General features: G+C 42.1%; 1 protein-coding gene across 2 annotated transcripts in view; it reads left to right on the top strand.

Annotated features, from left to right (window-relative positions):
• The window catches only part of ADARB2 (adenosine deaminase RNA specific B2 (inactive)), a 511,321-nt gene that overhangs the window by 423,635 nt on the left and 61,084 nt on the right, over window positions 1-26,602 (top strand). For both annotated transcript variants that reach the window (XR_015696318.1, XM_014052563.2), the window contains exon 5: window positions 8,876-8,990. Coding sequence is in view for 1 of the 2 variants with exons in the window: in XM_014052563.2 (XP_013908038.2) it covers window positions 8,876-8,990 (115 nt within the window). In the remaining variant the exon portion in view is untranslated. The remainder of the gene's footprint in view (window positions 1-8,875; window positions 8,991-26,602) is intronic.

Raw genomic sequence — 26,602 nt, 5'->3', positions numbered from 1 at the left:
CATTGTAATTGATGGAAATGATTGTAAATTGAATGGACTAATAATCTAATAAATCAAGAGACTCTGTTAGGTCTAGCAGTTAAGGAGCTGGCCTAGAAAGCAGGAGACTATGAGTTTTAGTCCTGCCAGCTGGGTCATTTTGAGCCCGTCACTTACTGTCAGCCCAACCCATTTCACTGGGATATTGTTGCTGTAGGGAAAATAGGAGGACAAAGATGCGTTGGATATGTTTGCCATCTTGAGTTATTTGTAAAAATAACAAAGGAGAGAAATGAATAAATAGCTGGTTGAACGATAAGTGAATGGACTTTTCCAATTGTTGCCTATTAAGAAATATTCAGAAACACAGATTGAGAAACAATCACATTTCCAACAGAGATTATCTGCTGTCAACATTAAAGTCACCAACAAATAGAGCTTTCTTCGTAGAACAAAACAAGGGGATAAAACATTTCATAAGACAATTAGGTCAGATTCAAACCCAATCAGAAAAACAGGCACCCTACTTGGAGATGTGAGAAAAGGTCAGTAAATCATTAGTTATCAGATTTTCTATTGTATTTCTGCTTCAAGAAAACCAACAACATATGCCTATATTCTGCGGCCCTCAGAGCCCATTCAGATAACAATTGCTGAACAAGGACTGTGGAGTTTCTCTGGGAGATCCATGAAAACTGAAGAATTAAGAATTAACCATAAAACCTAAATAAAACATCCCCTGGCCATTTATAGCAAGGGTCCCCAACCCCCAGGTCATGACCCTCTAATGGGCCTGGGCCTCTTCAAAATTGAATCACAGAAGCAGTGGGTGGGCAAGCATACACACCACTTGTGCAAATGGAGCTGTGTACATACTGCCCATCCTCACTCATGAAGAACCATCCCCTATCCCCCTTCTGCTTGCCCCCAAATCCGGAAAGGTTTGATCAGCTGATCTTTAAGACTAGGCCCTAAAGACCAAAAGCAAACTTTTGGTATAAAGGCATATTTGTGTTTAATTTGCTGGCTCAAACGCCATAACTTGGCCTTGGCTCTATGCTTCCAGAATCTGAGAATATCAAAAAGATTTTGCTAAAGCAACAAAGTGTTTGTGGCTTTTCTATTGGTGATATAGAAAAAGGATTCAAATAGAAATAGACTTTATGAATAGAGCTCTCTGGAAAAACCATAAGGTGGGAAGCACCGTATTTTTCGGATGATAAGATGCACCAAGGTTTTGAAGAGGCAATTTTTTAAAAAAAGTAGGTAGGTAGATAAAGGGATAGAGAGGGAGAGAAAGAAAGAGAAATACAGTAGGTAAGTAGGGAGAGAATAGTTAGGGAGGGAGGGAGAGAGAGTGAGAGAGAGAGACAGAGACAGAGACAGAGACACAGAGAGAAATACAGTAGGTAAGTAGGGAGAGAATAGTTAGGGAGGGAGGGAGAGAGAGTGAGAGAGAGAGACAGAGACAGAGACAGAGACACAGAGAGAAATACAGTAGGTAGGTAGGGAGAGAGTGTGTGTGTGTAGGCAGGTAGGTAGCAGGGGTGAGTTCCTGCCAGTTCTCACCTCTTCTATAGAAGAGGTTCCACAAATCTACAATGCCATTTAGAACTGGTTCCAGCTCCCTCCCCCTGCCCGTCCGCACATGATCAAGATGAAGAGCGAGAGGACAAATTCTGGGAGTTGAAGTCCACAAGACTTAAAGCTGTCATGTTTGAACACCCCTGGGGGTTTTTTTCTAAAGGGTTAGGGGTGCAAGTGTCTTGTAACTTAACAGCTTTAAGACGTGTGCTTCAAATGCCAGAGTTTCTGAGCCAACATTTTGGTTGCTAAGCAAGAGTGTTGTTAAGTGAGTTTCACCACATTTTACAAGTTGGCCACGCCCACCCAGTCACATGACTGGCAAGCCATTCCCACCCAGTCACATGGCCAGCAAGCCACTCCCACAAAGCAGGCCACACCTACGGAAGAGGTTCTAAAAAAATTTGAAACCCACCACTGGTAGGTAGGTTGCTGTTGTTTCTCTAAAACAATCAAGTTGTTTTCTTCTTACATTGTGTTCTGCTTTTTTTTTAAGGAACACCCATTGTTATTTCTTCTGATTCTCCTGCAAGGAATTTACAGTTCTTTAAAAAAATTCCCAGTCAGTCTTTTCTCAGCCTAACTTTGATCATCTTTTTCTGGCGATTAGGCCATGATTTGATTTCTTTGTGTTCATTTGCTTTGGAATTGAATTGCCAAATTGAGTAAAGAAAAGTGGGTTTACTGGGATATCTAATTGTGTTTGTTAAAATGTATGTGTTCTTTCTAATGTTTTAACAATAATTTTTCCACAAGCTATATGTCCCTCTGAATTAATGAATTCTTTGTAAACCTGATGCTTATATGTAAGACACTATAGAAGGAATGGTGATCAGGCTGTAGGATTAGAAAAAAAATTAAGGTTATAATTTGATCTTTTAAAAAAAGAATACACTTTCTTTTATTGATTTGCAGGATTGAATCATTCTCACCTTTTTCTATCACAATTTCCCTTAATGGATGAATTCTCTTTAGATTTCGCTGTCCATCCTGTTTGATGTCAAGAAAAATTTCCCTGTAAATTTGGATTTTTCTCTCTGTGTCCTTCAAGGCCCTTCAGAAAGTTATCATGATAGAATTAAAATGAAATAATTAAACACACATTACACCTCTTGACATTGAACAGATGGAATTGCAATTGACATTGGAATTTTAAAAAAAATCAGCAACAATTAACAAAAAGCAGAAATAATTAATGAAAATCAGATTGTTTATGTGGATCATGTCCACAAACGTGGTCTAGAACATATAATGCTGAAAATGTTTCTCCATCTATTTAATATTGATGGGTCTCTACAATGCCATCATTGCATCCATTTGTGTGTGTGTGGCTTAAATATTTCAGTTAGCAGATAGCATTGTTGCAGATGATTCTTAGACAAACTCTCCATAGAAATCTTTAAATTCCAAAGCCTGTGATTCAAATTCACCAGAAACTGAACAGCTGCCAAAATATATGATAACAAAATGTTTGTCAATGTACTTACTTTTGCATTTAGTGGCAGTCCAGTTTGGTTCCACCACAAAAGCGCGTAGGACAAAATCGCGCTCGACAAAAGCGCGCTGTGATGTCATCACAGCACGACGAAAAAGATCGAAAAATGTAAAAATAAAGCGAAAACCTTACCCTAAGCCCCCCAAACCTAACCCTAAACCTAACCCTAAACCTAACCCTTAACCTAACCCTAAACCTAACCCTAAACCTAACCGTTAAAGTAACGAAAAACCTAACGCTAACCCTTATCCTAACCCTAATGCTAACGCTAACGCTCTAAAGCTAACCCTAACCCTTAACCTAACCCTAACCCTAACCCTAACCCTAACCCTAACCCTAACCCTTACCTTTATGTGAATCGGCTTGCTTTAATTTAATTTTTATTAATTTTTATTTGAATTTTTCGATCTTTTTCGTCGCGCTGTGATGACGTCAAAGGCGCGATTTTGTCGATCGCGCTTTTGCCGTCCGCGCTTTTGACGGGTCACGGTCCAGTTTCATAGAGCAGTAAAATCTGGATGAAGTCAATGAATTTCTCGTGGAAGTGAAATCTGCTTTCTCTAAACAGGCCTGGAAATTAGAAATTAAGTTTATAACATCAACTTCTGGAATCAGGCTCTACAATAAGTCTACCATTGAGTGGGGGAAACAGCTACTACAAGCTTATCTCTCAAGAAATAGTAGATTGACTACTGTGTTACAAGAGAGTGGCTGAGAAGGTCATTATTATTGACCATTACAAAACCTCCCACATGGATTAATCATCAGTACATGACACTTGTTGGGCTTTGAAGGTAGCCTGTAGAAGTAATCTCTGTGTGGATATTGAAGTTCCTCAGAAAATTTCCTCTTTCCATACCATATCCAGCACCAAAACTGAAATAATCTCTTTTGCAACAATAATCTCAGTTGCAACAATTATTGGTTATGGATGGATCAATGCACCTATCTTGTTCTAACCCAACACAGAGTACATTCAGACTGACAATTCAGATTGAAAAGCTATAGATCCAGTACAGACTGAACAGTTTCTCCCTGTCATCTCTACAGTTTATCTTGAAGGGATACTAAAAATCAGAAAGGACAAAACTAAGAGATCTCTTCCATCTGATTCACCCTCTGAAATAGAACCATGGCTGATTCAAGTCTAATGTCAGGTTCCGAGTAATGCATCCATCACAAATTGACCTCTGCAGCATTCCTTTTCTCAAAGTGCAAATGTATTTACTGCAGATACACCATATTGGCACTAACTGGTTCACGGGCTTTTCACCCCAGGATAAATTTCAGTTTTCTCAAGTTTCCGAAACAACTATCACATTGTCCAACCAAGATGGGAGCTGATTGCTCAGCAACATCTATCCTCCTCTTCCTCTGGTTAGCCAGGCATTGGAATGTGGCTGACTGATCAGTTAGGAATGATGTGACTGGAGGCTCCATTCCCCTTCAGTCCTGACCTGTGTCAAACTGAATTCATGTCAAAATGCCCAAGGATGCAAACAATCCCAAATCCCAATAAAATTCAGGTTTGACATCTTGCTGTAAACATATGCAGCATTATATAAAATAGCATTACCCTAAAATCCAAGGATTGTTTGATCTGATTGGTCAAAATAATGGGTTTAGGAGAAGGTAGAACAGATCTGAAGGTGTTGGAACCTGATTTTCCCCAATTATTGTGTCCCAATTGCATCCTCATGTCCCTTTGCCAATATCCATAGATATGATGATTTCTTTCCCTTTTTCCATTGGTGTCTTTCATAGATTATTGAAGTCCACTAAACAAATAGGTTCAAGCAGTTGGAAGGTGTTGCAAATGAGGCATCAGCTTTGGAAGTCCTATTAAGCCCGGAAGCTTTCACGCTGCCACATCCTTGTGCTTGGGAAATCAGGAGGGGGATTTAGTAGAGGGAATGTACTTAGACATAATGCCATTCTTCTTTTCATCAAAGTCATGGCATTCCTGCACCTGAAGGAGGAGTGGTTGGAGTGATGTCTTCCATTGGGATGGATTGGGATTGGACCATATGATGGACTGATGGATGGATGGGAGGTTCCACCACAAATGCACGAACGACAAAAGCGTGCCTGACTAAACCACGGTGACAAAACCGCACTGACAAAAACGCGCCGACGAAAAAGCACTGAAGCGCGCCGACAACAGTGCGCCGACAGAAGCGCGCTGTAACCCTAACCCTAAACCAAACCCTAAAGCTAACCCTAAAGCTAACTCTAAACCTAACTCTAAACCTAACCCTAAACCTAACCCTAAACCTAACCCTAACCCTAACCCTAACCCTAACCCTAACCCTAACCCTAAACCTTACCTTAACTTAAATTGCGCTTCTGTCGGCGCGCTGTTGTCGGCGTGCTTTTGACATCGCGGTTTTAGCCCCGCGGTTTTGTCGGCGCGCTTTTGACGTTCGCGCATTTGTCGGGTCACGGGATGGGATGGGTTTGGGCTTTTGACTTACTAAGGGAAAGCCTGGAAATCTCAGATTCAGGTTTTCCCAGATGTGCCTGTATACCTATGCTAATACCCTGTTTCCCTGAAAATAAGACCTCCCTGGATAATAAACCCAATCGGGCTTTTGAGCGCATATGTTAAAATAAGCCCTCCTCCAAAAATAAACCCTCCCAAAATATTGCAACACAGCAGTAACCATGAGGTGACCACACTCTCTGTCTCCTCAAAAATAATAAGACCTCCCTGAAAATAAGGCCAAGCACTCATTTCGGGGGTCAAAAGAAAATAAGACCCTGTCTTATTTTGGGGAAAACACGGTAAATGGGAGCTTATGCCTGTCTTGGAGTTTCGTTGAAGTTAGATCATTTTTGAACATGACATAAGGCATATGTCAGGGTTTATAGTATCATGTAGAATTAAATCAGAGTCCAAGGCAAAATGATCCTTTTTGTTCCAATTTAATATAGCAGACATCTTCAGCACATCTGTGTTAATCCCAGTACTGGAAATGACATCACAATTCCACCCAGTCTTGTCCCTACACCCACAATCCATCACATGGTCCAAACTTCCTCTTCCATGCTGGCATCCACACCCAGCTACTTCCAGTCAGGTGTACTGGTGCGGAAACAAAGGATGACCTTGGCTTCTAGTAAAGAATGAAAACAATACATTCCACAATCTCACTCCTGTCTATTCCCCCTCCCATCAACTATACTAATGAAACAGCATATTGAAATGAGAGAAAGTGTGGCAGGCCAAAATTCTAAAAGGAATATAATTGCAGGCCTGACAGCATATTTAAGAGCCACAAGAGACTGTTATAGTCATAGAGAAGATAAGTTCACAAGAGTGTTTCTGCTGTCTATGCACTGGAAGGAGAGATCATATCTTGGTGCCCTGAAATGGGTGATGATTACATTCACTTTAAAAAGACATGGGGAGAAGGAGGGAGAATCGGGGAGATGTCAAACAGGAAAAAGAATGCATGACTTACATCTGTGCAGGCACGGCTTGTTTCTTATACTGTGAAAAGCAAGACAGCTTTTCTGTATTTATTTACAGCAAAGCTTAATAATTAATGAACACTTATTATTATAGCTGCTCTAAAACCATATGGCATGCGGGATGTGAACAAATCTTTTGAGACAAAGCACTCAGTGGAAGCGTGTTCTGATTTAGCTACTTTTTCTTAGAGCAGAAGGCGAGGTGCTTTCCCAGCATGGAATGTTTAATTGCAGGTCTTCATTTAAATAGGCTTCTGTTCTCTTCTGCTCGGGCTCTTGTTTCAACATATTGCTGGCAGGTATCAGCCAGATCTTATACCTATTGGACTTAGGAAAAAAAAATTAAGATAATGGGATGGTTAAAAAGTTGCAGATGGCATCTTCTCAGCCACATGGCAGATCAAAGCCATGGCACATGTGCCCCTTCCCCATTCTACACAGTCCAGAAATAACTACGGTATTTAAGTGTATGGTTTAGGAAGACATAGATCAGTTCCAATAGGTTAGACCTGTCGTGGTTAACCTTTTCTACACTGAGTGCCAGAACTGGAGCGCGTGCACACCAGAGCACCAGAACCCAAAAGAGAGCAGCTAGCCAGTGCGCATGTGCACAGCAGCCAGTTGCTCTTCCGGGTTCCGTTGAGTGCATGCATGCTGGACAGCTGCTCTCTTCTGGTTCTCAGTGCGTGCATGCATGCCGGACAGCTGGAAGACCGACTGTCCAGTGCACATGCACATGTTGGAACATGAAAGAGAGCAATTGGCCAGTGCACATGTGTCTGGCAGCCAGTTGCTCTTCCGGATTCCACCACATGCATGCACGTTGGACACCTGGTTTGGAGCACAAATGCACCGACCTGCTGCTCTCTTCTGGGTCTCAGTGCATGCATGCATGCCAGCCAGTTGGAAGACCAGCTTCCAGTGCGCATCACGCGCAGGAACCCGACAGAGAGTAGTTGTCCAGCTGGCCAGCATGCATGTGCGTGACAGATCCCAGAAGAGCAGTTGGCAATAGCACATGTGCCCACAGAGAAGGCTGTGCTTGCCACCTCTGGCACATATGCCATGGGTTCACCATCACTGGGTTAGACCTATCCTGGATATCTGGTAAGCAGTCAGATCATAAATTTATCAAAACAGAAACACAAAATCATCTCAGTCACTAGCTCTTGAATTAAGTAGGCCTATTCAGAAGCTAGAACCATGCTAAACAGTGTGTAGTACGTTGAACTGAGTAGTGAATTACTCCTGGGAGAATGTCATGGCCCCATTGGAGCCCGGGTCCAAGGAGGAAGAAGATATGGAGCTGGGCCAATGGAGGGAGAGGGCACAGTTACTATGGCCCATCAGGAACGAGGCAATCCCCGGTGCTTTGAGCCTTGGAAGAGTAGGCATGGAGGAAGAGAGGGCGCAGGCTCACCAAGGAAGGTGGGAGGAGATGGAAATGGCAAGCAGTGTACCAGGGAGGGACAGAGCTCCAGAGATGAAACAATGCATCTCCCAGAGACAGGCAGAGTCAGCGCAGGGCAACCCGACTTCTTGGGAGGAGGATGCCCATTTAAGGAGGGAGTTTTGTCAGGAACAAGTGTTGTATTTCGTGGCATTCCACAGCTCCAAGAAGAACTTTGCTCCAGAATCCTTGGAGTTTGATCCTCTGCTTTGTCATTCATCATGAACTTTTCCAAGTTTGAGATCCAGTCTTGACCCTAGAACGATGCTGCTGTGTGGGCTTTCACTGCCAGGAGGTTGCACAAAGCATGTGCAGGCATGTGTGTTTGAGCCTTGCTCTTAGACTTTAAGGGTAACTTGGGGGCAGAGATCTTGGAGAATGGACCAGGAATTGCTGGATTGTGGGGATTATTGTGGGGAGCACGCCCGGCTCCCATTGCAGTGTACTGGTTACAACGGGAGCCAAAACCCACCACTGGTGAGTGGTGTGAGTGCTATTGCTATCTAAAGGAGTGAAAACAAACTCAAACCAGCACTGAATGACAACAAATCATGGTCAGAATGCAAGTGAAAGAAACTGAATCGGCTGACAATGATTTGATAGGCAATCACGGCCTGAAGAGCATTAGTAGGATCAAGGAAAGACTGGTAGCCATGCAATGCGGCTTAGCAGCCATGTTCCAAAGACTGTGTCTTCTATTTCAGGCCAATCCTCAGTTGGAAGGTATTTCCTATTTGCAGGCCATGTGAATGCAAAGAGATGAACAGCAGAGTTGGCGATTCTTTGCAGTTAGTGGCACAAGCTGTTATGAGTAAAATAGAAAACTTGAAGATGCAATCCGCTGCTTTGGTCATGCCAAGTTAATAGAACAGTTTCTGGTTATGTCTTTCCAGGAATTTGCTGATTCCGTGTACCAAATAATTACAGAGAAATTTCAGGAAGTGACGGATAACTTTGCTGCCCTCCATGCATGCCACAGATCCCTTGCAGGAATTGTAATGACTAGAGGTAAGCGTCCAATTTTCTTGCTTTTTGCTTAGCCTATAGTTTTATTTATTCTAAGAAAAGCCTGTCCATTGATTCTCCTAGTTACTTAAATATAGATAATATCTGTATGTGCCCCAGTCTACCTGCACTTAGTAATTAAAAGTGTGTGCGATTCTGAAATGTAGCTACAATATTAAGTTCACCTGCCTGAATCCCCAGTAAGGTAGGAAGTTTGAACTCTCCCAAGCTGCTTTGAGCTTCGTGTAATGCAAGCAGGAAAGTGAGATAATGTGCTTTAAATAAGCATATAAATAAAGCATATAAGCACTTCATCCTTTTTACAATGTTTATGGTGAAGATAAAGTCCCATTTCAGAGGAATGATGGGATGCAAATGTCTTCCTTTTCCAGTCACTAAAGCAGCCACATCTTGTGCAGAACTTGTGCGCATCTGCTTCAAAAGCTGTTCCAGTTTGCCTGTTCATGTGCATATAATCCCACCTGTGGAACTGCTTGTTAGTAAAGCAAAGGAGCTGTACATACACACGTGGAAACTGGGGAGATAGTTTTCAAAACAGCCATACAGATCCTGCAAAAGCTGTATATAGAAGCTGTTCCAATGATTGAAAGAAGACTTTCCTGCATGCTTGTTCTTTTTTAAAAAACAAATAACCCAAAGAAATTTTCCTCGGTGCATAAAACAGTCAGGGTGTCAGATGCAAAGAATCAGGATTATTTGTAAAGTTGCAACATAGAAGTGTTTAACTGAAAGTTCATAAAATAGGAAGTTTCTCCATGACACCTGCCCTAAATCAGGGGCGGGATCCTACCGGTTTAACAACCGGGTTACTGAGCCCGTGCACAGTTTAGAGATTAATTGCCTTCCCGATTACTGCTTGGGAAGCAAAACAGCTGAGGTGCAGCAATCCACTCTGCCAACACAACTCAGCTCAGAAGATAAAGGTACCGTATTTTTCAGAGTATAAAACAGACCTTTTTCCCCCCTAAAAAAGAGGATGAAAATCTGGATGCATCTTATACACTGAATACAGAATTTGTGGCCTCCTGAAACCTCACCTCCTTTGCAAAAATGGACATGCAGAGCTGTGGTGGGATTCAAATAATTTAACAACCGGTTCCCTGCCCTAATGATTTCTTCCAACAACCAGTTCAACAGACTGCTCAGAAAGTTAACAACCAGTTCTCCTGAAGTGGTGCGAACTGGCTGAATCCCACTACTGATGCAGAGGGAAGGGAAGGTTGTTGAGAAAGTGGTGGCCTTTCAACTCCGGCGGTCCTTGGATGAAACCGATTATCTGGGTTCCTTTCAGTCTGGTTTCAGGCCTGGTTACAGCATGGAAACTGCTTTGGTCGCGCTGATCGATGATCTCTGGCGAGCCAGGGATAGGGGTCACTCCTCTATCCTAGTGCTCCTTGACCTCTCAGCGGCTTTCGATACCATCGACCATGGTATCCTTCTGCGACGGTTGCGGGAGGTGGGAGTGGGAGGCACCATTCTTCGGTGGTTCTCCTCCTACCTCTCGGACAGGTTGCAGTCGGTGTTGGTCAGAGGGCAGAGGTCGACCCCTAGGCCCCTCAATTATGGGGTGCCGCAGGCTTCAGTCCTGTCCCCCCTCCTATTTAACATCTACATGAAGCCGCTGGGTGAGATCTTATGCTGGCATGGGATTAAATACCATCAATATGCAGACGATACACAATTGTATCTGTCCGCCCCGTGACAACTCAGTGAAGCGGTAGAAGTGATGTGCCAGTGCCTGGAAGCTGTCAGGGTCTGGATGGGAATGAACAAGCTTGCACTCAATCCTGACAAGACTGAGTGGCTATTGATGCTCCCTCCCAAGGATGGTCCAGTTATTCCATCTCTTAGCTTGGGGGGTGAAATTATACACCCCTTAGAGAGGGTTCGCAATTTGGGAGTCCTCCTGGATCCGCAGCTGACATTAGAACATCACTTGTCGGCTGTGACCAGGGGGGCCTTTGCCCAGGTTCACCTGGTGCACCAATTGCGACCCTATCTGGACCGGGAGGCCCTTCGGATAGTCACTCACGCCCTCGTCACCTCAAGACTAGATTACTGTAATGCGCTCTACATGGGGCTGCCCTAGAAGAGTGTTCGAAGACTCCAATTAGTCCAGAATGCAGCCGCGTGAGCGATTGTGGGTGCACCTAGGTACACCCACGTTACACCTATCCTCCGCGAGCTGCACTGGTTTCCCATTGGTCTCAGGACACGCTTCAAGGTGCTAGTCGTTACTTTTAAAGACCTACATGGCATTGGACCTGGCTACCTGAGAGACCGCCTCCTGCCAATTACCTCCCAGAGATCCATAAGATCGCACAGACTAGGCCTCCTCCGGATTCCATCTGCTGGTCAATGTCGGCTGGCAACTCCCCGGGGGAGGGCCTTCTCTGTAGCTGCTCCGGCCCTCTGGAACAATCTCCCCATTGAGATCCGGACCCTTACTACCCTTCTGGCCTTCCGTAAAGCAACCAAGACCTGGCTGTTCCGGCAGACCTGGGGCTGTTGAATTATCCAGCCCCATCCTAAGTTATGAATGTTGTTGCAATTTTAAATTGTTGTTTTATTTTTTATATTCCCCCTCCCTTTTTATTGTAAGCCGCCCTGAGTCTTCCGAGAGTGGACGGCATACAAAACTAATAAATAATAAATAATAATAAGAGGGTTTGGGAGGCCTGAAAAGTGCTCCGGGGGATGGGGAGGGCAAAAATGAGTGAAAAATGGGCCAGTTTTTACCCCACCCCACCCCCAGGGACACTCTGCAAGCCTCCCAAACCCTATGCATGCCCTGTTTTTTGCAAAAAAAACTGGCCCATTTTTGTGGGAAATGGGCAGTTTTTTGCTTATTTTTGCCCCCCCCCCAGCCCCCAAGAGCACTTTGCAGGCCTCTCAGGTTCTGTGCATGCCCTGTTTTTCACAGAAAACTTTTTTTTTAATTTACCTCTTCAAAATATTGGTGCGTCTTATACTCTGAAAAATATGGTATGTAAAGCGCAAGGGGGGGCAGGCAGGCCCACTTGCTAGTGGGAGCGAACCAGTTTGCTCCCAGCTGATCTTCAGAGCTACCAGTTCACCCAAACTGGTCCGAACCTATAGAATCCCCCCCCCCCTTGCTCTAAATCATGATCCTTGTAATTTCAACCCATTAATTCCAGTCCTACACTCTGGGGCAATAGAGAACAAATCTACACCACCTTCTTTCCAAATCCTTAAATTCTTAGGTGTCTATGTGTACAGGTGGTTCTCGGCTTACAGTTCATTTAGTGGCCATTTGAAGTTACAACGAACCTGAAAAAGGTGACTTATAATTGTTTTTCACTCTTACAACCATTGCAGCAACCCTGTGGTAACTCTCCTTGGTAACTGGTAACTGTCTCATATTTATGATGGTTGCAGTATCCCGGGGCCATGTAATCACCTTTTGCAACTTTCTAATGATCAAAGTTAATGAGGAAACCAGGTTTATTTAATAATCTTGTTACCATTTTAACAACCGCAGTGATTCACTTAACAATTGTGGCAGGAAAGGTCATAAAATGAAGCAGATTCAATTTTTGCTTAGCAACAGAAATTTTGACCTCAATCATGGTCGTAAGTCAAGGACTACATGTTCTGACCTAGGCTTCCCCAGCAGCACGAAGCTGAGTCCTGATAAACCCCTTTTATTTAATTTACAGTGAATTTCTCTCCAGTATAGACTTTCCTCTCCCACAATCTTTCAAGATAGTTCACAATTACCGACCTTTATTGGGCTTGGAGAATGGTGAGGCCGATATCTTTGGCAAGAATGCAGGAATGAACTAATTGTCTCCTGCAAACACCCCCTCCCTTTCACTCCTCTTTTATTCCCTATGGGAGGGGCCCTTCACCGTACACTTGTGGCCTTACTCCCAAGTTGAACCTTGTTCCTTAGCTGTCCCCTTTATCTGGCAACTCTGCACATGTGCACACTGGGAACAGGCTCCAGCTGTTCTTCTGCCCCACTACTGTCTGACTTTGAAGGCCCTGGCCCCATCTCTGCCTCCGACACTCATCAGTCTTCCCCAGCCTCCAGGACTGGCCCATGTGTCAATGTTCCAAATATCATGCAGAATTAAATCAGAGTCCAAGACAGAGCTATCCTTAAAGTTCCAATTTAATAAGACAGACATGTTGGCATCATACTGTGGAATCCCAATTCTGGAAGTTACATCGGATTCCCACCCAGTTGAAAGTTCATGATCTTGTCCCCACACCCACAAATCCATCACATTGTCCAATCTTCTTCTTCCACACTGGCATCCCCACCCAGCTGATTCCGGTCAAATGCAGAGGTGCAGAGACAAAAGATGACCTTGGGCTTCTAGAAAAGAATGACAACAACACATTCCACAATTCTACTCCTTTCTATTCCTGCCTCCCAACTACTACACTAATGAAACAGCATAATGAAATAAGAGAAAGTGTGGCAGGCCAAAGATCCTAAAAGGGATATAACTGCAGGCTTGACACCATGTTCCTCTCCAACTTTCTCACTGTCTGAATCTGCTGCCAGCTCTGCTCGCCACTGGCAGGCCACAACACTACCTGTATTCACATTCACACATCCATAGACATTGTTTTATCTAACTCTTCACCAAACTATTATTCCTATAATTATTTCATTTTATTTCATTTACACATTCTTCTAGGGAAACATTGCCTCACACCAATTATGTTTGAGTACAGAAAGTTGCTAGTAAGAATAATTGATCTTTCCTTATATGTGTTTTATTGAATACTACATCAGTAGGGATATTATCTTAACATCTATTCTAGCTGCAGACCGAAATATATTCTTTAACATATTAGCTAACAAAGACTATCATTGGGATTATGCTACAGCACAGAACTTTGGGGTATCTGCAAAGCATTAAAAGAATAGACATCGATGGAGATAGAAGCTTCACCTGTTTTTATGTGCAGCAAACATTAAAAAATTTGATCCCACCATTGTGATTGCCATCTTGATTTTTGCTTAACTGTATCCTGCAGATATCCTTGATAGAACTATGAGTCTAATTTCCTATCTTTTATTATAGCTTTTCAACAGTTTAAGAAAGGCATTTTTCATTATGCCCCAGAATTGCAGAGATGAAATGTAGGAGCATGGTATGATTCCAACTGTTTTTTTTTCTCCCTTTCCTACATAAAGTTTGATTTCAGCTCCAACTAGAGTATAAAGGCTTGAATTAGTGTATTAAATGTAGACGGTAACCTCATATGCATATGTTTAGAGTTTGACAGACAATTTTTCAGAGAAAGCAGGAGGTATCCAATGCATATTCAGAAGAGCTTGCTAAATTATCTGGAACAAAATGGCATTATGCTGTAGTTTTAGGCTATACAATATGTTAACTGCTAGCAGTTCCAACTAGATCAATAGACAGAAGTGAACCATAGTAAACCAATGGCCTACTCCTCAACATGGTATTCCTTGGGTACTTGAGAGTTCAGCTGAAGAATGCAGTGAAAATTAGCTGAGTTATCTTGAGCCACATCTTGGCTTAGGAAAAGCCAGTTCTAAATGACCATTCCAGGACAGGAAATAACAGAACAGAGATCCTCCATGATACATCTACACAAATACTGAGGTCCTTACTGAAGAAGGCTCTTCTAGGGGAAATGACAGGTCAACGTTCTGCTGCTATAATATATCAGCCCAGAAAAAAGGCAGGAAAAAATCCCCACTAGAAGGGAAGTTCCCTATCTGGCTTTTTGATCAAATTTCACCTGTAAATTCACCTGGTTTATAGGAAAAGCAGTACTGTTAGCGACTGGATGGTGAAGAGTGCTTAGTTATAGGAGAGAGCACACTCTCTTATAATTGAATGCTAATGAATAGTTTGGTTCATTCTAGTAAATGTACAGCCAAAATACAGTAGCTTAATATGTCCCAGCAGAGAGTTATTCATCCATCCATCCATTTGTTCGTTCGTTCATTCATTTATTCATTCATTCATTCATTCATCGGCTTATTCCTGCAGGAACTGAAGAGACACCAGTGGTTCATGCAACAAAACTGTAGGCTTCAGTGTGAAAGTCCACTTGATGGCAACTCATACCAGAAAATTCTCTTGAACTTGTTAGAATAAACAGCTATTCTTCTGCACTGAACCTTGGCTGACTGAATTCTCTAATCTCATGATTCTTTGTGCCTGGATCTAACTTTGAGACTTTGAGAAGGCCTGTAACTAATTTGACTTTGGCTCTTGATTGACTTGCTGGTTATACATTGTTGTGCCTCCTTAATTGCAAGTACCCTTTTTGTGATTCTAGGTGGTTTATTAAAAAAAAAACATGCAATTGTATAAAACCCATAGCTAAACAAGTCTGTGGTTGATTCCTCCATTTGCCAAGCTTGATCTGGAATAGGATAGTTACAATAATATTTGCACTCTTTGGAACCGGTCGATTATATCCTTATATCTCAAGGTAGGAGATCCATAAGTATATCTCCGAAGGACAGCCTGAACCAGAAGTGCATTGAAAGTGCATCTCTGCACACATCCATCCATTCACCATTCCAGAAATTCTCATGTGGATTGTAGTGGGAAATAGGACGGTAGGACTTGATAAAGTGTGAGAGACGGAAAAGAAATGAAAGGAAAAAAGGGAGCACGATGGAATGTGCTGGTTTCACCAAATCAGACCAATCTCTAATCTTTGCTAGTTATGAGCCCAATTTATGCATATTTCTTGTCAGTTTATAATTCAATTATTAGAAGAAAAAAATAAATTTTAAAAAAAGAATGCTGGAATTTGTAATACCACCTTTCCTTTTAATTGGCAATTACTGGACAGAATAAAGAACTTCAGTCATTCGCTATGTGGCCAATCATTATTTACAAATAATAAGAGTAAAACCACTTCCATGCTTAACTTGGATAAAAGATGGCAGGTATTTAAACACTGTTTTTCCTATTTAAGGGTGATGCATCTGGACAGTTAATAATGCATAGAAATGTTTTCTGTCTTCTTTTCTTTCCAAATGCACAATCTAAAAAATGTAGTCATCTTCAGAGGAGAAAGCAAGGATGCCTACAGAAGAGTGATATACCCTGATTTCTTTTCTCCGCGTCAGAGTTCATTTTTCTCTTGCAGGCTCTTACTTTCCCTCTTTTTATGAACCTGACAATCACTTTGATCTTAAAAGCAAGCAGGGATGCCTTTTCTATTATCTTATATGAAATAAAGATGAAGTGGACGAAAGGGGCTCTAAACAGCAATTTCATGCTGTGATAAAAGTTGGAAAATTAGAGTCCATATTGCTTGAAATGGATCTTAATCATCACTAAGTGGGGTAGCTGGAGAAAAGTAAGAGTTGACAATCTGTCTCCATGGATCCTTCTAGTGGTTTTAAGATTTAGAATGCATGACACCTAAAAGGAATAAGGAATATTAATGGGCAATCTACTTCTGGCCCTTAGTGAGAAGCTGGTAAAATATGTTTGCAGAAAGATGCAATAGTTTGTCGGTTTAAGGATCCAACCAAGATGCCTTTCAAATAAAATCAATTACACAGGTAGACTTCTTTCACTAAATGGTGTGAGAGAAAGCAGGGTGGCCAACTTTCAATGGTCCTTTAATCTTGTATTCTTATACTGAGCAGACAGTGTGGGGCTTATGGCAAAAATGAGCCCTTCCAATTTGATAATTCTTTGAACCATCTTTGAAATCAGTAAAATCAAACATCTTTGTGCAACACTCTTGAAGATTGAACAAAGTCTGGGAGTTCTTTCCATGGGTTACAGCCACAAATCTTTGCAGGTATTCCACAACCTACAAGAGTTCATTTAGTGGACGTTCAAAGTTACAACAGCACTGAAAAAAATGAATTATGGCTATTTTTCACACTTATCACCGTTGCAGCATCCCCATAGTCACATGATCAAAATTCAGATGCTTGACCACTGACTCATATTTATGAAGTTTTCAGGGTCCCCACAGTCATGTGATCACCGTTTGAGATCTTCTGACAGGCAAAGTGAATGGGGAATCCAGATTCACTTAACCATGTTGCTATCTTAACAACTGCAGTGATTCACAACCACTACGGCAAACAAGATTGTAAAATGGAACAAAACTCACTTAACAGCTGTCTCGCTTAGCAACAGGTATTTTGAGCTTAATTGTGATCATAAATCAAGGACTACCTATATTTGTCTATGGTTGGAAATATAGCTATAGCTTCAGATCATCTTGTATAAAAATACAAGTGTCCACATGTTGCATGGCTAAATTATTGTCTTATCTTTATATCTCTCCAAGTAGGTGGAATAAAACAGAAAATAAGAGTAATAGGATCAAACCTATAAACAAAATTTAGATGAGTTTACCTATAACAATGGTGGCTCAGTGGCTAAGACATTGAGCTTGTTGATCAGAAAGGTTGGCAGTCCGCGGTTTGAACCCCTAGTACTGCATAATGGAGTGAGCTCCCGTTATTTGTACCAGCTTCTGCCAACCTAGCAGTTCGAAAGCACATAAAAATGCAAGTAGGGACCACATAGGTGGGAAGGTAACAGCGTTCCGTGAGCCTTCGGCATTTAATCATGCCAGTCACATGACCATGAGACATCTTTGGACAGTGCTGGCTCTTCGGCTTTGAAACAGAGATGAGCACCGCCCCCTAGAGTCAGGAACAACTAGCACATATGTGAATTTTAAAATAAAATTCAAGATAGATAGAAATGTTAATCTACACTAGACCCATAGAGCACTCTAAGGAAGCCTTTTGAGGATAGTTATCTTATACAGTGTCCATATTATAGTAAATATAAGGAGTCCTTACCTGTAAGAAGACAGCTCAATTAAAAACAAAAATAAAGTGTACCTGGAATTATTTTAAAGAGCATTTCTTGTGGTCTATCTTTGCAGGAGAATATAATTGGCTTGTCTGAACTTACAAAAAGATCTTAATAAAGGAAGTTCTTCCTAACATTGCCCCATAAGGGTACTGAACCCAAATTGTTCAGATCACTTGACATCTAGGGGGCTGCAAATATGGAACCTGTATATTGGTCCAGACTAGCATTTGTTTATTTATTTTTGACCAATAATACATTGAACAAGGAAGAAGCAGGCTCTTGGAAACATTTTTCTCCCTTGTTCACAGCAGGAAGTAAGTGTAACGAACCATGGAAATTAGAACAAGAAAGGAATGCTAAGTCATCACATTTATGTATCTGTCAGTGCCCAATTACTCCCTATAGTGCATTCTAGAGTGCCTTTCTTTTCCGCATCAAAATTATATCATGTAGGTTTCAGCATTTCCTCTGAGGGATCTATTCATTCTAAATTTCTTTAGTTGTTAATAATGATTCTATTTTTGCTTCTCTATTTTTCTGCCTATGATCTTTATTGAAGCATTCTTCACCTCATCATTCATACTGTCCTAACTTCTGATTTTCATTCTTCCTCTTGTTTTTTTAGCTCTCAGAATCAGACAGACTGTTCTAGTGTTCCTGAATAATATATGTATTTCCCATTATTTCAATCTTTCCCCTTTTTAATCTCTTTTTCACTTGAAAATGTTTAATTAGCTCTATTGCCATTCTGATTTTATAACTGGTCTGTCCACTCTGATCATGTTGGAATCACATGATTCTCATAATTAGAGATGAACCAAAGCATAGGTAAAGGTAAAGGTTCCCCTCGCACGTGTGCTAGTCATTCCCGACTCTAGGGGGCAGTGCTCATCTCCGTTTCTACTCTGAAGAGCCAACACTGTCCGAAGAAGTCTCTGTGGTCATGTGGCCGGCATGACTAAACACCGAAGGCACACAGAACGCTGTTACTTTCCCACCAAAAGGTGGTTCTTTTTTTTCTACTTGCATTTTTACATGCTTTCGAACTGCTAGGTTGGCAGAAGCTGGGACAAGTAGTGGGGGCTCACTCCATTACGCGGCCCTAGGGATTTGAACTGAATTGCCAACCTTTCTGATCAACAAGTTCAGCATCTTAGCCACTGAGCCACACTGCATCTCTCGAACCAAAGCATACACAGTGAAATAAATGGAAAAGCCAATTCCAGAATTACCCTCTGACATGAATGAGACAACAGAAAGTCTGAACTTGTCCATTCTTCTGTTTATGACACCGGCTCCCTATTTCTCTTTAAACATCCTGAGACTTTATTTGTTTATTATTTAATATTTTTATTGTTACATTTATTTTCCACCCATCTAAACTTTGAAATGATTCTGGGTAGCTTACAGCATTAAAAGCAATGAAACCATAAAAGACAAATATGCAATCCAGCAAGCTATTTTTGCTGGCTGCTGGCTGCCAGAATTTCAACAGTTCGATTCTCACTGGCTCAAGGTTGACTCAGCCTTCCATCCATCCAATGTTAGTAAAATGAGGCCCCAGATTGTTGGAGGCAACATGCTGACTCTGTAAACCACTTATAGAGGGCTGTAAAGCACTATGAAGTGGTTTATAAGCCTAAGTGCTATTGCTATTACAATACAAGTGAAGTTGCAGTTAAGAGATGGAGAGGAAGGGACCAGCATTTGTGGTGGGAAGTAGGTGGGATTTTCTCCTAATTCAACACCTCCAATGTGATGCTGTCCTGTTGATCCAATGCCATCTGGCAGAACCCATCAGGCCCTTTCAGAAGACCAGAAGGATGAGAGCCAATCTCACCTAAGGAATAAGATGTTCCAAAAAAGATGTTCCGTGGCAGAGAATGCTCTTCTCCTGGACCCTGCCAGCTGAAATTGCCTAATGAGGCTTCCCTCTGCTGGCACAGGCAGGGTAGGGTGAGATGGTGAGATGGTTTCCCCAAGTAACCTGAACGCATGGCGTGCAGGGCTTTACAAGTAATAACCAAAGTCTTGAATTGCACCAGGAAGCAGCCAGTGCAATTCTCAAAACAGAGGTGTAGCATGGGCCATTTGAGGGGACCTAAGAATTGCCTTCCCTGCACCAGTTGTAATTTTTGAGTGACCTTCAAAGGTAGCCTCCATGTAGAATAACAGTATAACAGAATTGTAAGAAAGGAGGTCTTCTAGTCCAACTCCCTGCCTGGGCAGGAAACCCTATATAACCCCCAGATAAATGGTTATCCAATCTCTTCTTTAAAACTTCCAGTGTTGGGACATTCACAACTTCGGAAGACAAGTTGTTCCAATTGTTCCAACTGTCAGGAAATTTCTCCTTAGTTCTAGGTTAGTTTTCTCCTGATTAGTTTCCGCCCATTGCTTCTTGTTCTACCCTGCTTTGGAGAATAGCTTGACTCCCTCTTCTTTGTGACAACCCCTGAGATATTGGAACACTACTATCATGTCTCCCCTGGTCCTTCTTTTCATTAAACTAGACATTCCAAGTTCCTGCAACTGTTCCTCATACGTTTTAGTCTCCAGTCCCCTAATCATCTTACTTGTTCTTTTCTGCACTCTTTCTAGAGTCTCAACATCTTTTTTACATTGTGGCAACCAAAATTGGATGCAGTAGTCCAAATGTGAGATGACCAGAGTTTGAGTGACTGAGTACAGGAGCTCTCAGTCTAGGAAAGGTCAACTGATGATCAACATGAAGTTGTGCAAAGGGTTTTCTAGCCGCAGTTGCCACTTGCTCTTTGAGCAGGAGTCACGAATCCAGGAGAAAACCCAAGTTGTAGACTGAATCTGTCTGAGGCAACCCCATCCAGAACCAGTGTTAAAGTCCTGGATCTCAGAGCTCCGTCCATCCAAAGCTAGTCAGTCTTGCCAGGATTCAGCCGAAGCCTATTGTCTCCCATCCTGATCTCCACATCCTCCAGACTGCAAGAGGACAGCAACAGCATCATTTGGATCACCAGGAACTTTTATTAAAGTTTCACAGTTCTATTTTTGTTAATAACTGCCTTATTTATACAGTTTTTGTCAAGAAAGTCAAGCAAATGATAGCTACTTACATTACTGGTCCTCCTGTTTTCTCAAACACTTTTTTTTCTTAATAGGGGAAAAGAGGAAAAGCTGCATGGTATCTTTTAGTGATTATTAACATCACCCTCGAAACATATCAGGTGTGAATAATCACTATTTTTCCACTATATTTTAGACTAGCTTAGAAATGCACCATAATTGTAGTGGTGGCCTTCAAATAAGCTTTCTAAGAAATGGAATAGAAAACAGAATAAGAGAGTTGGAATGGCATTTAGATGTCTTCCAGTCCAGCCCCCTTCTCTATACTACTTCAGCCAAACAGTTGTCCAGTCTGTTTTTGAAAGTCTCCAATGATGGAGCACCCACAATTTCTGAAGGCAAAGGAATTCCTTTGGTTGATTGCTCTCACCATTGGGAAATTTCTCCCTAGTTCTAGGTTGCTTCTCTCCTTGGTTAGTTCGCAACTGTTTCTTGCCTTGCCTTTTAGTGCTTTGGAAAATAGTTTGACTCCTTCGACTTTGCAGGAGCCCCTCAAAAATTAGATCAGCGAATGTTCTAATCACACCTAAATGAGATTCAGCTCCACAAACTTTCTAAGATTCTCCTCATTCCTTCAAAAAATAATAATAGGGAATTACTTCTCAGTACTAAGAGCTTCAAGGTATTGTTTTTTCTTTTCCTTTCTAAAAGTGGGCTCTGTTTTCTCTCTTTTTATTGTCTGCCGCATTCTTCCAGATCAGCAGTTTTGATGCTGATATACTCTGTTTCTCCAAAAAAAAAAAAAGACCTCCCCAGTCTTTTGAGCACCTGTGCTAAAATAAGCCCTCCCGAAAATATTTAAATGCCTGTGCAGCCAGGTTCCTGCCACTTCCTGGGGGAGGGGGAACATGCCCCATATGTTCCACATGCAGCTACCATCCACGCAAAACAGCCTCAGAGAGCTACCACACCCCTTCTTTTAGTGACGGCCACAAAAAAAGGGTAGGCCCAAAGACCCTAAGGCTGCAAGAGTGTGCCAGAAACAGACACAGAACTTCTGCCCCCTCTCTGGGTCAGCTGATCCATGGGCCACAGGACACAGGACACGGGCTGAGGTTAAGGGGCCTCCTGCACCTCAAAAATAATAAGACCTCCCTGAAAATAAGGCCAAGCACTTATTTCAGGAGTGAAAGGAAAATAAGACCCTGTCTTATTTTTGGGAAAACATGATACTATGGATGGGGGCGGGGGAAGAGTTTCAAACTGCCCGATCAGACACTCAAAGTACTCTAGGTTGAATCACTTGTGTATTTGGAAAGGATAGTCTAGTTACTTTAAAAAAAACATAGTTACTCCCAGTCTACTTTGATACAGAGTAAGGGTAAAAAAACAGGAGCAGGATTTACTGGATTTTCACAAGTCAAGCTGGGAATCTCTTGGATCAAATTCTGGCTTGCCTTAGACATGGCAGCAACAGATTTAATTCAAAGGCTTCATAAATGTTTTTTCTGCATTCCATATAAAAAGGCAGTTCTTTCTTATACTCCGAATAGAAGCTATCTACTGATGGAGATACATTTTAAAAAGTACACAATATCCAGAGTTGTCATTTATTGCAAAGAGGAATACTTCATTAAATAGTTTCTTTACTTTTTCATTTGATTCATTTCCTACTCTCATAGGAAGTAGGATGAATCTCATCCCACAGAGAGGGATTATGCAAAGCCTTTTCTTTTCCCTAATAAAAAGACAGTAGATAACACTCTATAGCAGATTTTTGTGATGCTTGATTAAAGCAGCATTTAAGTCCCAATGAGTAAATCAATCTATCAATCTATTATTACTTGGAGACCCCAGAAAATGCATTTTTTTCCTGTGTATGTTTATTACAGTTTAATGCCATTCTTCCCATGAGCTGATCTCTAAAAGAGGACATTTTGACTGAGTGATGATGATTCACTCAGTGCAATTGCCAGATATGGAGATAATCAATACGTAGAGAGTCCACAATATTTAGCGAATGTTGCGCCTCAATGCCCTAGGCTCTTCAACATACTCCAATGCTTGATTTCCTAACACCAGGGGTGCAATGGCTCACCTGTTAAAAGTTGCTAAGCTTGTCAGCTGGAAAGCTGACAGCTTGGGTTTGAGACCTGAGCTCCCTGTAATGGGGTGAGCTCCCATTACTTGGCTCAGCTCCTGACCATCCAGCAGTTTGAAAGCACATAAATGTAAGTAGATAAATAGATACCATTTGGTGGAAAGATAACATTGTTGTTGCATTCTGTGTGTTTTAGCCATGCTGGCCACATGACCACGGAAATTGTCTCCAGACAATGCTAGCTCCCTCAGCTAAGAAAAGGATATAACCACTGTGCCATAGAGTTGAACACAAGTGACAGGGAAACCTTTACATTTACATTTACTAACAGGAAAATAAATGAAGATGGTTAAAATTAGAGAGTGATACGCAAGCTTTACATCTTTTGAATACGTGTAGGACAGAATTTGCATCGCAATGCTTTGTCCACCATCTTGCCAATTTGGACGGACGGACATACACATACACACACACACACACACACAAAACCAAAACCACTAAAGGATACAATATGATACACGCATACACACATGTGTGGTATTGTAGTAGTGGCAACAATGGCCATTCATGAACTCGCTTTCACAGATCTCTTCATTAGGTGGAACAGCAGAAGAGCTGACAGTTGTAGATCAAGCAAGAAAGCAAATTAGGTTACACGGGAATGCTAAAAAATTTGCCAAGCTGATAACGGTCTATTTGCATGGCTGAAGACATTTGCATTGCTGATAGTCTATTTGCAAAGCTGGTTACAAGTATCTGAAAACATTTTGCAATTTACTCAAGTATTCACTGGAGGGTTACAGACAGTTGGGTTTACTGGGGATAAATGGTAACAAAAAAGGAAACGTTAACCCTTGAATGGCAATTCAGCCTCTTGAAGATACGGGATTGCAAAGAAATCAGTCATAATTAAAGGGAAGATACATTCTGGAAAAGCCCACTTTGATCATACTTCCTACCTAGTGGGGATTATAATTGCCATCATATCCTAAAAGTCAAAAGCAAGGATAATAACTGATCGATAGAATATATTCTTTGCATGCAAATTATGTTCAGTAAATCCTTTTCAAGAATCTCTACCTAATAAATACCTTGGGGGCAGATATTGTTTCCAAATGCATATTTAAGTCACTGTTGACCTCCGTGTGCGCTTCAAGGTGCTTCTTACTACCTATAAAGCCCTTCATGGTAGTGGATCTGCGTACTTGGGAGACCGCCTTCTGCCAATTACCTCCTCTCGACCCATAAGATCCCACAGATTAGGCCTCCTCCGAGTGCCATCTGCCAGCCAGTGCCGGCTGGCAACTACGCGGAGGAGAGCCTTTTCTGTAGCAGCTCCGACCCTCTGGAACGATCTCCCCGTGGAGATTCGTACCCTCACCACCCTTCAGACCTTCCGCACAGCCCTCAAGATCTGGCTATCCCGCCAGGCCTGGGGGTAAAGACCATAGTTTGCCCCCGCCCGAATGTTGAATGAATGTTGTTTGATCTTAACTACATATTGTATTTTTATGTTATTGTACGTCTTCCCCTCCCATAAGTTGTTAGCCGCCCTGAGTCCCCTCAGGGAAAAGGGCGGCCTATAAATAAACGCAACAACAACTAACTTTATAAAGCAGGGGTGTCAAACTCAAAGCCCGGGGGACGGATCTGGGCCATGGGGTGCTTAAATCTGACCTGCAGGGCCGCTTTGGAAACAGCTAAGGACTGGCCCGCGGTACATCTGACAGTGAAAACGGAGCTCGGGAGGGCTGCAGGAGACCCTCCCAAGCTGTTTTTACTGGCAGAGGGTTGCAGGAGGCCATCACAGCCAAAAAATGGAGCTCAGGAGCCCTTTTTCTCTGGCAGAGTGCTTGGACCACCACAGGTGCCCTTGACATGAGTTACATCGAGCTGGCCATGCCCTCCCCACCCCCGAGGTCAAACACAACCCTGTGACCCTCACTGAAATCAAATTTGACACCCCTGTTCTAGAGGAACCCAAGAAAATAACCATCTTCTATCTGTCTACATTACCTTCTGTGTTTCCCTCTGATCTTCCTGCACCATTGTCATATTTCAATATTTCCATAAAAATAATACAATTCTTAGCCTGCTGCTCATAGTTTTTCCCCAAACTTATTTGGGGGAAAATAGGCTTGGTCATTTTCAGGTGATGCTACTCATGTCTTCACAGATAACGCCTTGAGGTGTTTTTTTTTTTGTCCCATCTCAGTTTTTTCTCTTTCATTCTCTTGCAATGTGATCTGATTAGAAATTTTTCTAAGAATTCAATCCAATGTTAAAAGCCCATTCCGGTTTTAAATTCATTGCCTAGTTGTTTCTTTATGTCCACCTCCCACCCACTCTCATCGTCCCTTGTTTCATAAAAATGGTTACAGAAGACATAATCAAAACTCTTTTCCAAATGGATAAGACAGGCATCAAGGCTGCAACAAGGATGAAACATGGTTTCCAAGGCTTAATTACCATTATTTTGGGGAAAGTGAGTCTTTTAATAAGCAAACATTGTGTTGAAGCAAGATAAAAATAGAAAACGTGCATGTGAGTGCAAGCACATATAGTATTAAAGCAGCATGTCTCCTGAGATTAATTCTTTTTAATAGTTATTTAATTACTTGGGTTTTACTTAGGTTACAGCATCCTTCATCTAGTTTACAAAAATAAAACAAAGCAATTGTTTGCTGAAGGAGATTTTGAGCAAATTACTTCCATTTATAGCTTAATACTTGAGGGCATCTAAACATACTATGCTTTTTTTTCTAACCACACTTTGTGAAATGTTTAAATATAAAGCTCCTGCCTATGTATGCGACAACTGCTGCAGTGATACATATCTTAAATTTTATTTTATTTAAAAATGACTCAGTGAAGCAGCTTGATCTAAGGCAACGATTTATTCCCTAGCTATGACTTTGAACCTTGGCCTCTTAGTCCTACTTCACCCGATGAGATCTTAAGAAGTGCCTGGAATTTGGGAATGCCCATAGCTCTCAGATAGAGTAGATACCTCATCTCTCAGCTGCAGAGGTGGGATTCAGCCGGTTTGGACCCGTTCAGGTGAACCCGATGCTAATTTTACGTTAGTTGGAAAAATTGGCTGGCATCGCCCACCCCTCCTCTCCCAAGAATCTCCACACAGCCTGTTCATAATGCCAGATAAGTGCAGGGCCTGTGCAGAGCCTGGGGCGGGCCTGTTCCTGACCTCCAGAGAGCCTCCAGGGCCCAGGGGATGCCATTTTTGCCCTCCCAGATCCTTGAGGAAAGCCTCTGGAGCCTGGGGAGGGTGAAAAATGGCCCTCCCAGAAGTTTCAGAAGTCCAGAAATGGGCCTGTTTCTGGCCTCTGGAGGGCCTGTAGAACCCAGGGGAGGATATTTTCGCCCTCCCAGAGGCTTGAGGAAAGCCTCCAGAGCCTGGGGAGGGTAAAAACACACACATACAGCCCATTGTAATACAGGAGGCTGAGTAGGCCATGCCCCCCACCCCATGGCCATGCTTCCCAACAACCAGGCACAGAACCGGTTGCTAAAAATTTTCAATCTCACCCCTGCTCAGCTGGATTATTGCAATATGCTCTACATGAAGCTCCCTTGAAGAGTTATTTGGAAGCTACAACTGG

This window comes from Thamnophis sirtalis, unplaced genomic scaffold (genome assembly GCF_051295495.1).
Source record: "Thamnophis sirtalis isolate CommonGarterSnake01/CBP01778 unplaced genomic scaffold, rThaSir2_p1.2 scaffold_4, whole genome shotgun sequence".
In the NCBI taxonomy this organism is placed as follows: domain Eukaryota; kingdom Metazoa; phylum Chordata; class Lepidosauria; order Squamata; family Natricidae; genus Thamnophis; species Thamnophis sirtalis.
Note: the sequence above shows the minus strand (reverse complement) of the source record. Positions and strands in the feature narration are given on the sequence as shown.